Here is a 13,991-nt window from a genome sequence, read left to right on the forward strand (position 1 = left end):
CTCCGCCTGGCTTTCCAGAAACGCAGGGGCACTGAAGGGAGCTGTGCTGGGAGAGGGCACACACGCACACACACCCGTTGAAGGGGCGTGCCGAGCTTCTCCATCAAACACACCCGGCAAAATTAGTGTGTTGGGGTCATCTTGGAACAGTAGGAACTGGAAGACTCCTGGATCCGCAGAAGCCAGGATTATTCAAAGAAATAGAGGGGGCCTAGGCAGTGGGCAGCGAGTGCGCAGGTGAGCAAGGAATCTTCATCTCCAAAAAGCCACCACTGACGCCTTGAAGGTGGCGAGTCTGCGGCCCAGTCCTTCCTGGCGCGCCCGGCAGCCTCCGGAGTCGCCGTCACAATACCTACAGCTACAGCCGCCCCGAAGGGCACACGGCTGCAGTAGCAGCAGCCTGACAAGTGTGATAAAATGATCTTCCTTAACTAAACTCGTAAAGCACTGGGCAATAAAACTCAATCTTCTGTAAAATCCAATTAAGTCATTATCTGACTGATTGTATCTTTAATTGAAAACAGAAGTGACAGTAAATTTCTGTGATATATCAGGATCAATCGATACCGCTATACGATTCAGCCCCAAGAAGTGATTTATAATGTCAAACCTATATAGGTAACTCCACATTATTCTCTCTAAAACCACTGGTGGATGAAATTAAGAGTAAGTGCATTTAATAAAAAACAAGATGGTCAGGTTATTGATTACAACAGATGGGGGTGAAATCAAATAGATGTTTTCAAAGCACAGAGCGAAGAAAATACAAGTAATTTCTTTTTTCCTGTTTAATACCGCTCATCAAATATACACACAAGAAAATTCAGTCATCAATAACATTTTTATTTCAGGTACAGCCGCAACTACACAGAACAATGAATTTTTTTAGACTAGTTTTATTTCAGGATGGCTTCTGTTACATAAGTACACCACTAGCAATTTTTAACAAAAAATGAACTCAGAAATCTATGGTAACTTTTAAAGATGTACTTATCTTCAAATCAGATTACAACCTAAGGTTACAAAATAATCTAGATTGCATCCATTTTTTTAAATAGTAGAATGTGCATCACAAACTCTTATATTTTTCTAGAAACAACACTCAGGAACTCTGCATTACTAGGGTTACTTTAAATTGTATTGTTTTCAAACTACCCTTTAGAAAAGGTAGCAATTCTTAAAGTCATTAATTTTTCCTTCTGACTGTTTCAGTCACGTTTTGGATTTGAGGGGATGGGGTCGGGGCTAGGCTTTTCTAACAGCAACACAAACACACACACTATTTCTATTTAACCTTCTGCAGATTTCTAACATAATCACTAACTCTATTCTTCTCACCAGTCAGGAACGTGGCTAAATTTATGGTTTAGCACTTTTATTAAAATACTAAAATTCAAAAAAAGATCTGAGGCACCTAAGATTTCATTTTAAAACTGAAAGTAGTTGACACATTTAGGTGCAAAGGTACTGCTTTACTTGAGTGAATTATTGTATTTCTTGAAAACTACATGTAAACCAGTGTCATAAAAAAATGAGGGACACTAATATTTAACTTTGTGAGCAAAGCACTTAATTGGTGCAGACGGTAGACACAGATAGTAAACTATTCCAAATGTCTTCTAGCCTCTGGGCTAAGCTCTAAGGAGTATAAACCAAACATCTTCTCAACAGTTAAGTTGGTGTGAGTCAAGGCAAAATGTTAACAACAAACCCTGTGTATAAACGGAATAAACCTGCCACTCCAGGTGAATGGCCAAAGGCATCGGGGTGCCGGATTATTCGTCGTCCTCGATGACGGGAGTGACCGCAAAACTGCTGGGCTCCGAGGCAGACTCACATTCGAGCACTCCCTTTGAGCTGTCGTTACTAACAGAAGAGCTGGTGGAGAGGGAAACCAAGCCACAATCTTGACTGCTGGGTGGCGAGAATACTGGGAAGTGGGGAGAGACAGAGGGAGAAGAGTGCGTTAAAAGTGGCTAGTCTTTCTACATTCACAGTGCAATTAGGTTCCAACAAAGAAAAAGGCGCTCTGCAATTTCTATTCGGAGTTGAAAGTGTTTTCATAGACACTCATTAAAATCCCCAGTGCTTCTTTAGAATAAAAAATAGTATTTCTGCACAGTATTATCTATTTAATTGAAGAGGCAAGTTAAGTAGCAGAGTTTCAATTTTATGTTCATTAAAAACAAAAAACAGTCTTCTCCCCCCTCTTTGGGGATACTATTTCCACCCTTCACTGAGCCCCACCCCTTTATGTAAACGATGCTAATAGTTTGACGAGTCTTGTCAAATGATCCATCTGACAAATTACCCCAAGCAAGACCCCACCCATGTATTTCCACCATTTGACAGGTAACCCTAGTTTCTCAGTAGCTAGCAAGTGAAAGCGATAGCTTATCAACTTTCCTGTTAGTTCTCTTGGACAGAGGGAAACAAACACTTGGGGGAAGGTGTACATACCTTTTAAAAAGCATACCTAACTTTTAAAAAGTCAAAATCAGTAAATGGGAAGGAAACTTAAAAAAAATCCCAAAATTAAAAGAAACTGAATTATACAACACTAAAACAGAAGTCAGGTAAAGGTTTTAACAGCAAACCTATAAACATAAAACTCCACTAGGAATCTGACATTAAATATGAAGGATGCAAAAGTAATAATGTGTTGAACAATTTTTGCAACCTTACAAGCCACAGTAGATACAAAATTTAAGCAAAAGGGTCCCTGACCTTCTTAACCTTAGCTGAGTTTAGATCCACCCCCAGAACTCCCTTCCTGCCTAGTGTGAATGTAATTAAGGGGAAGCTGCAGTGGTAATTTCTCTCCTCATTAACTTCCTGATTGGTTTCAGCCTCAGGATTCCACAGGGCAGTAGTTTGTCACCAATTCCAAATGGCCAATCGTTAATACTAATGTTTGTGTAACTAACTGCCAGCATCTGCCACGGCTTCTTGTACAACAATAATGGTGAAAGGGTACATTAGTGCCCCTGTGTTAATTCAGCTTGTGTTCATCAATAGGGAAATCTATGATGTAATTAGCAAAATGCATTGGGAGCTGAGTGCTGAAGTCATTTGTAGAGAACTAAATCATAGTGGAAGCTGTACTGGGTCCTGATGTGTTTGCCATCAATACTTGTTATGTTTGGAATTTAATAAGGTATATTACCATGCTGAAAAGAGACCTTTTTACAACAGAACACTATTTACGCTTGTTACGGGTTTCGAGGTTTGCTGCAGCTAGTGGAACCACACAGAAATAAAAGAACAGAGCTGGGATTTAAGAAGCGGATCTTTAACCACTCCACTGGACCAAATTATCTGAGAAAGCCCCGTTCTTCTAATGTGACATATGGACAGACAGACAGACAGATGGACAGTTTGGGATAGCTACCTCAATATCCAGTTAGGAAAGGAATGTTCTGAAAGTAAGTTAAAAAATTTGGAAAAGAGTGTAGGTAATTTCCTGACAAGCAATTTACTTTTTTTTTTTTTTTCCAGTACGCGGGCCTCTCACTGCGGTGGCCTCTCCCGTTGCGGAGCACAGGCTCCGGACGCGCAGGCCCAGCGGCCATGGCTCACGGGCCCAGCCGCTCCGCGGCATGTGGGATCTTCCCGGACCAGGGCACGAACCCGTGTCCCCTGCATCGGCAGGTGGACGCCCAACCACTGCGCCACCAGGGAAGCCCACAATTTACTTTTGATATTGGCAGTATGTGTTTAGATTTACTAAGTTAAACAAAAAGAGTACTAATTTGAACCTAGAAAACCTAAAGCTTTCATTTTCTCACTGTTCATTAAGGCTTCTTACTAAATTTGAGTTGTTATATGGATTTAAATTTCCCTGCAAATCCAAGATAATTTATGAATTGTGTTACACGCCCAAGGATGTTGTATCTACACAGAGAGCAGACTCTGCTCTGACATCTTGTGACTATACAAGGATATGGAGAGCCAACTAAGGGCCAACCAGAGTCTGAGTTAATCTGCCCACCCTCATCCCCATCTCAAGCCAGTGACAGAAGGTTCTCTGTACAGAAGAGATGGAGAAGGGAGTGAACATTTACTACTTCTTGTATGTCACCTACTTTAATGAGTATGTAAATTTAACCCTCAAACCATTCACTGAGAGAATTGTTCTCCCGTTTTTACAAAGGAGGCCCTGTGGAAGCTGCCAAGGGCAGTGCAACATTGGTCAGCCCCACCTCCTGGCTTGTTCTCACCCCTGCACCATCCCCACCCTTGGGTGTCACATTTAGTCACTGGCCACTGAACTGTCCTAATCTCTGTATTAGTTTGAGGAGGTAAAATAACTGACCCTTGTCAACTTAATGCAGAGGCTATAAAGGAATAGGCAAAGCGTTCTCCAGACATGTTCTGAGCTTCTGCCTACAGTTAACAGCTGACCTAGGGATGCTCCCACCCCAGCCACAAACACCCTGCCTCCCCCATTCGGCCCGACTTGTGACTGAAAAAGCAAGGGGCGGGAATTCTGCAAAAGAAAGGACTTGGGGAGAGCCCCCCTTCTGCTCTCACTTGCCTTGTGGGTACTTTCTTGGAAAATGTTCCTCTGACCTGAGGGTGTGAAGATGTGCAGAGGGTGTCACCTGCATAGACTAGGGAGGCTCCAAGCATACTTAATGCATGACTGCACTCCAGAGAAGATCCAAATAAATGAACTCAACCTGTTTTGCAAAATACCTGTATTTCTTAAAGCTTTTCTCCACTCAAAATTTAAATCCATGTTCATTTCACTTTTGTTAAAGGCTTAGCATTGTCTCTGAATGCTGAAGTTAGGGACAGTATCTGTTTAACTCATTTTGTGTAGCACTTCATAAAAGTAGTTCCAAGTGCATCAAAGATTTAGTGTTTATCTTAGTGACTAATGTCCAAAATTTATTTTACTATCATCCTTAAAGATGAAGGTACCCTCTTCATTTAAATGCAGCTTCATTAAACTTTACTGGGGGGAAGAATAACAACCGATCATTTTAAATCATTTTATACCAATTAAAAATTAAAAAGCCAAAATTCTCTTTTTTTGCGTGTTGATTCTAATGAGCCCTGCAGAAGGGCTAATTTCAACTCAAAAGGTTCCTCTTCATTATTTTGTAAAAATGCTAATGCCTACTGTCCACGGGACTGTGGGGAAAGATACGCTGTTGGTAGCACTAGAAATTGGTTCAATCTTTCTGGACAGCAGCCTAGTGACATGTAATAAGAACCGTAAAACTGTTCATACCCTCTGACCTGGTAATTCCACTCTGGGGAATAAACCCAAAGAAAGAAAGAATAATTGGCCGGGCGATGCTCCACACACCACTATTTGCATGAGCGAAGACGTGAGTGCTTTGCTCCGGCGCTGGGGGGTGGGGGTGGGGTTTGGGGAGGGGGGCAGGAAGCTTTCACAGGCAACAGACAATTCAGGATTTTGCTACCCTGTAATCATCACTAGGCTCCCAGCATTTACAGAAATGGAAGAAATGACTCCTGGAGACCGAAGTAGAGATTTAAAAGCAAGAAAATGAAAAAAAAAAAAAGGAAAAAGTGCCCATCTGATCTTTTTTCTTGTTACAACGAAAGGTGGGTAAACCTCTGAGGCTGACCCTGGTTTGAACCAGCAAACCCTGTATCTGTTTTCTCTCTACTAGCCTATTTGTCTACAGCAGCTAAATGGTCTTTCTTTTATTATTATTTTAAAACAAACAAAGAAACCTTACACATAATCACTCTTACCAGTGCTGAGGGGGAAAAAAAGATGATTTCAGTGATGCCATCTAACCACCAATATTCTTTTTGGAAAATATTATAGACTGCACCCACCCCCCAAGCCCACCTCTCTAAAAAACAAAACAAAGCCCAATCTAACTGCTAAATCTTTTGACACTGCAAAGACCCCTGACTTTTAACTTGAATGATCTGTTGGGAGTCGGTGGACCGGAACGAACAATTCTCTTCCAGTGATGTGAGAAACAGGATATTCATGCTTGAGAAAAAATTGTTCTTCCTCTAGATGTTAAACACTATTAAGCTCCCACTAAGAAACCATTTTAAAAATAAAAAATGGAAGTGGCATTCTTCAACTGTTAGCAACTCTTCACCTAGACACTGACAGGTCTCTTTGGTTTCCTCGAGTTTGCAAGCCTAAGAGTCTGATGAAAATGTCTTAAACAATGAATTCTTCCGCTTCATGATAACCATAGTGTTTGGAAATAAAATCATGTCCAATCAATACCACTTAGCAGATATCTGATGTTTCACAATAGGACTCTTTTCCAGAGTAGAACTGCTACCCTTCTCACTAACATTTAAAATAACTAGGATTATCTTAGCTGTCCGAAGCTTGGCAGGTTCAGCTTGTACTTTCAAACAGCATTAATTCTTGGCACTCAGAAGAAGGGATAAAAGGTAAAGATATGAATGGAGATCTTTATTCCACCTGATCTATCAAGGATTAGCTCATTCTTTTCCAGTCCATGCCTGCACGCTAGTGAAGAGGAAGGCTAAGCTGTAACTGATGTAATTAGAAACCACAAGCTGAGAATAAAATAGCCCTTTATTAATCGCCCCCATTTACTATAAATTTACCAAAAATATAATAATCTTTGAAACAATTAAATGTGTTTTTTTCCACCTGTGTGTAATCAAAAGAGTAGTGGCTAGAGAGAGAGTCTGGTTAGGATTACGCTTTCCCTGAAAACATTACCTTAATTGCCAGTCTAAAATCTAACAGCAGTTTTGAGAGGGGCCAGCTCAGCCCTGTGCACAGTGTAGGGAGAAGTGGCCAAGCCATCATAAAGGAGAGCTCCTGTGGATGGAAAGAGGCACGTGATCGGTGCTTCCTCCTTGATCCTGTTGCCACAGCCTTGGCAAGCTCTAGGAAAAGCCATCTTACAGACAAGGTGAACCGATAACAGAAAGCACATATTTAACCACTATCAACACTGCCTCATTCTCTCTAAATTTCATGTGTAACACAGATACAACACAAGATAACACTAGAACTTCTTAATTCTCAAAACAAACAGCAGCCTATCAAGCTTCCTTTGGCAGCCCCTGGGAGACAGTGTGAGGACCGGGGCTCACAGGCTGGCCCTGCTGGAACTGCAGACTGCTACCCTGCTGCTCAAGGAACGAGGGGATAACGCACCCCACCTACCACCTTACCACCTATGGAGTTCAATGGACACACGAAGGGAAGAATGCACACAAAAAGGGAAAAGAGAAGGGACCCCGTTCAGCCTTCCACCTCACCTGGGACGCAGGCAGGATTACCTCGGGTGCAGGCATTCCTCCTCTTCCCCCCACCCCCACCCTCCACGACAGATTCTTCTGGACCACGGCAGGGCAGCTGCTGGGATCCCACACTCCCTGTTTATTCCATGGGGGGCGGGGGCGGGTCCCCAAAACTACTCGAGTCTCAAAGCAAGCACGTGAATAAGTGATGTGCCTGTGACAGCGGCCCTACCCTGGCAGGGACTCACACCCTGAGCATGTCGTCAATCCTCACCTCCCCAGAACCCTCTTGTCTACTGGCAGTGGTAATGCTCCTGGGTGCTCCCTCACGCCCAAAGTGGCACCGTGAGCTGTGGAGCCTTTTCTCACTGATATTTCTTCTTGCACTCCTTCTGAACTGAGCAAGTGCGTATGTGACGGGTAATTCATTATGACTGGCTCAGCTGACGTGTGTCATCCATGAAGGCAGCACTGGATGAAACACACAATCCACAGATTCAAAGATCCTCTAATTCACTGTGTTTTAACCAAAATATACTCAGTAACAAAACCTAAACATAGTGTGGCCTTTTCTTCGCTTTCATGACAACATTCTGAGATAAATCCTCACACTGACTAATTCTGCTCTATTTTCCTCATCACTGAAATAACCACAACACCGACCTTGAAGAAATCCCCTAAACTACCTGGGCAATGAACTTAAACACCAGTTTCCTCATCTGTAAAATGAGGCTAACAACAGGTCACTGTGATCATCACTGAGTACATAGTAGTTTCTTTACTTCCTTTGTCTTCAATTTCAGTGTCTTCACGTTAGAAGATCCTTGCCTTTGAAGGTGCCAGAATCCAGTCGGTATTTAGTACAAGATCTGTTCCCTCCAGGCCACACATAATGTGCCTTGAGAGAGCCAGGAACCAGGGATACACATTTTACTTCACTTGGGGCCTACATGACAGCCAGAGTGTCAAATCTAGGAGGCAAATGACCTGGTCCTCATTTGGACAACAGGTCCCTCGTTACATAAGCTCTGGCTTTTTCATTTTTTGAGAAGAGGTGTCCAATCAAAATGAAGCAGCAGAATACCTCTGGACATACCAGACCAAAAATAGTGTTGTTATCCAATGATCAAGCCAACCATTCCTTCAGGCAGCAGTATTTGAAAGCAGGAAGAATCTTCCTTTTGAGCCTAAGTTTGTCCTAAAGGTTGAAAACTCTGGGAAGTACTAGGTACAGGCTTCAATGTCCCCAAAGAAGTAGGGGTCTCATTGTTCCTAATCTACAACTATTGGGTACCTGGAGCCCTGATGGGATGAGGCTTGCTGGGGTACCAGAAGCTGACCTTCAGTCACAAGGCGACAAAGCAGGGCTAGGGCAAGGAGTATGGGTGTTGCCAGAAGACCCTCTCTTACTATCCGAAGACCTTGGGCAAGTGCCTTACCCTCTCCATGCCTCTATCTCCTCAGCTGTACAATGGGGACACAGTACAGCACTTAGGATGGTTCCACACAGAGCTTTGGGGCCCCATTAAGCCCGATGCATCTGAAAAGCCCACACTACCATTGTACACAGCTGTACCATTTGGTCACCCACATGTGTGTCCCACAGACACAGCACCTCAGCACTGGATGTGGTCCGAATTGAGCTCTATTCCTAGCATCACTCCCCTCAGCTGCCCCCATCTATACTCATCCTGCCCTGCTTAGTCTTTCTTGAGTGCTTGTCATCTCTGGTCCACCTTCTCCTCTCTGAAGAGGCAGACCATTTTCCCACCACATATGTGTACTGACAAGGGCAGGAAGGCTGAGGGGGTCCTGCTCCCGGGCCCAGCTCCCAACAGTGGCCACCTGAGAACAAGTGTGGAAAGACCATGAGCTCTGCCGTCAGACATGGCACCTCAGTAAACACCTCTGAGCATCAATTTCTTTCACTGTAAAAGAAGGTAATAATGATGCATTTCATAAAGTTGCTCCGAGGATAGAAGAGATGATAAATGACAAAATCATTTGTAAACGTGAAGACTCCTCTCCCCTGGCCTGAGTCTGTGCACTTCCCTAAGGAAGGAGTGTCCTCCACTGCCTAAGACAGGACCAAGAAATTAGTAAGACTTTTATTAAACACTGGTTGGGAAAGAAAAAAAAAAAAGAGTTAGCGTCAACACAGCTCAAACCTCCCTGAATGTTTTCAGACAAATTTCAATTTCAGTGTTCAGAGAAAGGTGAGTTTTACTTTATTCGTCCTTCTTTACACAGCAGAAGGCTAAAAGTAAAGATGAATTCCGAACTGAAACCCAAGCCTGTTATATTGTGTTTTCTCCCGGGACTTCAGGTACACATGACATTACCTGAGGCCGGGCCAAAGGGGAAGGGACTTGGCTAAACCAGCAGAGCAAGGGGAACCTCCTCGAGAAAGAAACAGAAAGTCTATTAGATAAAACACTAACACCTGGTAAACTGAAATTCGGCCAAGAACATCTACTGTACACTACCTAGCACGGTGCAGTGTACCCAGCAGGTGCTTAATAATGGATAGGGGAGTGAGAAAGCCCATGGAATGTGGTCTTCACAAGACATGCTGCCACCACAAAACAGGGCTAACCCACACACTGGCAAAGAGAGTCTCAAGTCTAAAACCAGTTTTGACGATTTTAAAGTGCAAAGGCTTTGTCTAATTTTGTCTGTGTTTATTGGAAGGACTCTGGGCACCGACACAAGGAGAAAAGCCACATCAAACACACCCTGAGGCGTGACCTCAGCCAGAGAGCCTGGCTCTGGACAAGCCCGCAGGACCACGTTCCTTGGGGACTCTGAAACGCAAACCACATATGGTACCACGGCTGGATGGTCACAGGTGCAACTGCATTTGAAAACAGAGTTTAAACAGGTGTGTGATCATCTCAGAAACCAAGGCAGACCAGGCTAACAAGAGGCTCCACAAGTCACCTCTGGAAGAGAGTTCCCATTTGATTCTGGGAAAGCGGTTTTCTCAGATACAAAAGAAATCAAACCCACAAAGCAGGCCGCGGCATTCGCCAGCCTAGAAACTAGGTTGGCTCTGTCCAGATATTTTGCAACAAGAGACATTTTTAAAGTAGCTTTGCTGAGAGCTTCCTTCACACTGAGAAGAAAGAATCACAGATGCTTCAACCTTAAAGGGTAATGTGTGATGAAAATCTCCACCTTCATGGGACTCTAGTTAAGACTAAGAAAAAAGATTAAAGTTTTGGAGTCAACACCACTGCCAGGAGAGCCAGGCATGAGGAGAGGGAATGCAGCTGCTTTCTCACCTGGGGCCTGAAATGAACTCGGTTTCCGGCTAATCCACCAGCCTGCAGTCAGCCTTTCACTGTGGAATTACACCATCTCTGATAAAACACGCTGCTTAACAAAATATGTAAGATGTGCTGCTTCAGCCGTATGGCTTTGAGGAACTCTTTCATGGAAGCAACCTAACTGTCCATCGACAGGTGAATGGATAAAGATGTGACACATATATACAATGGAATATTACTCAGCCATAAAAAAAAATGAAATTGAGTTATTGGTAGTGAGGTGGATGGACCTAGAGTCTGTCATACAGAGTGAAGTAAGTCAGAAAGAGAAAAACAAATACCGTATGCTAACACATATATATGGAATCTTAAAAAAAAAAAAAGGTTATGAAGAACCTAGAGGCAGGACGGGAATAAAGACACAGACCTACTAGAGCATGGACTTGAGGATATGGGGAGGGGGAAGGGTAAGCTGTGACAAAGTGAGAGAGTGGCTTGGACATATATACACTACCAAACGTAAAATAGATAGCTAGTGGGAAGCAGCCGCATAGCACAGGGAGATCAGCTCGGTGCTTTGTGCCCACCTAGAGGGGTGGGATAGGGAGGGTGGGAGGGAGGGAGACGCAAGAGGGAAGAGATATGGGAACATATGTATATGTATAACTGCTTCACTTTGTTATAAAGCAGAAACTAACACACCACTGTAAAGCAATTATACTCCAATAAAGATGTTAAAAAAATATTCAGATACTTTGCAATGAAATGAATAAAAGAGAAAGTTCACAAGCCATTTCACAAGTAGAACTTGTGTAAAAGTTGCAGCTTATAATTTGAAAAGAAATACTGTGCCCCAAATGATATGCTAGTAGCAGGGTAGAAGACTGTGTCCAGTAAATTATTTTACCTTTACTATCAGGAGATGACGCCTTCTTCAAAAAAAAAAAAATCAAACGCAAAACTCCACCAGTATTGGCTATTAATACTATGCCAACTTTTCCTTCTCTTTCTTGCTAACTAGGGTTACAGGAAATTTAAAATGAGTAATTATTAGTATTTTTCTCTGGTACAGAAGAAGGAAGCAAACACCAGGACACATTTAAATAACATATACCAGATGAAATCAATCAGGATAGAAAATTCCAGGCATTTCCAGACAGGAGAATACATGCTTACTCAGTCACACAGGTTGTTTTACCTCCTAATTACAACACAGCCATCATGGGTGGGTAAGATAGTTCAGATTACAGGCTCAAGAATACGCTCTTTTGGAACGGCCCATGTTAAGGGTGAAGAGAAACAAGAAAGTAGCACAAACTATGTTTTTCCTAAAGAGTATTTACACACTTTGCATAAGACCCCAACTGCTAAAAAAACAAATCATATATGTCTTTCGTAAAACATTTTTCTATTTGTTTAAAATGCCTTCTGTTCAACTGGATCCCAAGAAAGGACTTCAGTGCTAAAGAGGTTTAATCTGGGGGTGATATAAGGCATTCAGGGAATGTGAGTGTGCCCTCCCCTCTCCAGGGGTTTATGATATTTTTTAATTGTTTCAGGAGAGAAGACCTCACGTCTTGACAAGTATTTTAGTTTGCTTTCAAGAAAAGATTTTCCTTCTTCCCCCCCCAACTACATCCTGTCTGAAACTAAACTTAACTGTAGCCTTCTTTTAGGGACTTCTCAGAACAACCCATGTTCTCTCTGGGCGAGAAGCTTCTGGGCAGGACCTGCTGGTGCTGGTCAACCAAGCTCAGTTCTGAACTAAATGAAGGAAACCAACACTGGCAGGTATTTATCAAAGTATAAGACAACTTTCATTTAATTCTTCCTCCCAATGGTCAAAAAAATTGGTCTCCTTTCAGGATTTTGTTTTCTGCTTAAGGAAACTTTTTTTTATTGTGGTAAAATACACATAATGTAAAATTTACCATTTTAACCACTGTGAAGTGTACAGTTCAGCAGTATTAAATATATTCACGATGTTGTGCAACCGAAACTACCCAACCATCTCCGGAACTTTGTCACCTTTCCAAACCTATTAAACAATAACTCCCCCCATTCCCTCTGCCCGGCCCCTGGTAACCACCCTTTTACTTTCTGGTTCTATGAAGCTGACTACTCTAGGTACCTCATATAAAGTGGAAGCATACAGTATTTGTCTTTCTGTGACTGGTTTATTACACTTAGCATAATGTCTCCAAGGTTCATCCATGTTGCAGCATGTGGCAAAACTTCACTCCTTCTTCAGGCTGAATAACATTTCATTCTAAGTACAGCCCACATTTTGTTTACTCAGGCATTTATCAGTGGACATATGGGTTGTGTCTGCCTTTTGGCTCTTGTGGATGATGCTGGTTATGAACCCTGGTGTTCAAATATCTGTTCAAGTCCCTCTTTTCGCTTTTTTTGTGTGTATACCCGGAAGTGGAATTGCTGGATCATATGTTAATTCTATTTTTAAGTTTTTGAGGAACCACCATACAGTTCTCCACAGCAGGGGCACCATTTTACATTCCCACCAGCAATGTAAAAGGGTTCCGATTCTCCACATCTTCAGCAACACTGGTTATTTTCTGGGGTTTTTGTTTGTTTGTTTGTTTTTTAATAACAGCCATCCTAAGGGGTGTGAGGTGTGGGATTTTGTCTTTTGATCCTTTTACACTAATCCTTTCCTGCATTGCGTCCTCTCTTCCCCAACCCTGACCTACCACCCAGTCTCTGTTTTATCATCACCAAACTTAACTGAAGAACTGGCCCACTGCCCACTCCTCACTGGGTTATGCCCGGCAAACTGGTAGCTGTTTCACTCCCAGAAAAGCTTTCTCAAGGTCACCCATAGCCTGATGGTCCCCAAAGCCAATGGCCTGTTGCAGTCTTTCCCTCTTTGCTCAAAAGCACTGACACCTAACATGTCCTCTCCCCTTCATCCCCCTCAGCTGCCCTCCAGGCTTTCTGCCCCCCTGGACCATCCTTCCCCAACACCAGCCCTAAACACAGACTCTCCAAACTACTCCACTTGGTCCTCTCATCCACATAAGCTTTAAACATCACCTCCTTGCAAATGACTTCACGATTCCTCTCTCTTGCCCCGAGTTCTCACTGAGAACCACTTCTGTATATGAAATATTGGCTGAACATCTCCACCTGGATGAGTTTCCTGCAATGGAACCTCACCTGTTTAGAACTGAACCCACCATCTTCTCCTCTCTTGGGTCCTGAGCATGCCCACATCACCTGCAGCTCAGGCTCTCTCAGACCCACCCCCCAACCTAAGCCACTGCTCTGTCCCGCTCTCTTGAACTGCACAGAGCCCTCCTGCATCTCCCTCCCTTCTGGTTACCCTCATCTGCTAGCATCTGGTTGCCCTGTCCAGTCTTTTCTACTTCATCTTAATTTATCCCAGTATGGCCAGTTAGTTATTCTTCCAGAAGCATATCTCTAACAAGATGTTTCTTTCTAAATAAACACCTATGGGGCTTCCCTGGT

The 13,991-nt window shown here is 43.0% G+C and overlaps 1 protein-coding gene across 2 annotated transcripts in view; it reads right to left on the bottom strand.

The window, feature by feature from the left end:
• Window positions 1-822: 822 nt before the first annotated feature.
• The window catches only part of DMRT1 (doublesex and mab-3 related transcription factor 1), a 127,875-nt gene continuing 114,706 nt past the window's right edge, over window positions 823-13,991 (bottom strand). For both annotated transcript variants that reach the window (XM_089913270.1, XM_089913269.1), the window contains exon 5: window positions 823-1,930. In XM_089913270.1, coding sequence (XP_089769396.1) covers window positions 1,776-1,930 — 155 coding nt within the window. In that variant the 3' untranslated portion in view covers window positions 823-1,775. The remainder of the gene's footprint in view (window positions 1,931-13,991) is intronic.

Source organism: Delphinapterus leucas, chromosome 6 (assembly GCF_059928025.1).
Source record: "Delphinapterus leucas isolate spDelLeu-1000000601 "Yukka" chromosome 6, BTC_Dleu_Yukka2, whole genome shotgun sequence".
Taxonomy (NCBI): Eukaryota; Metazoa; Chordata; class Mammalia; order Artiodactyla; family Monodontidae; genus Delphinapterus; species Delphinapterus leucas.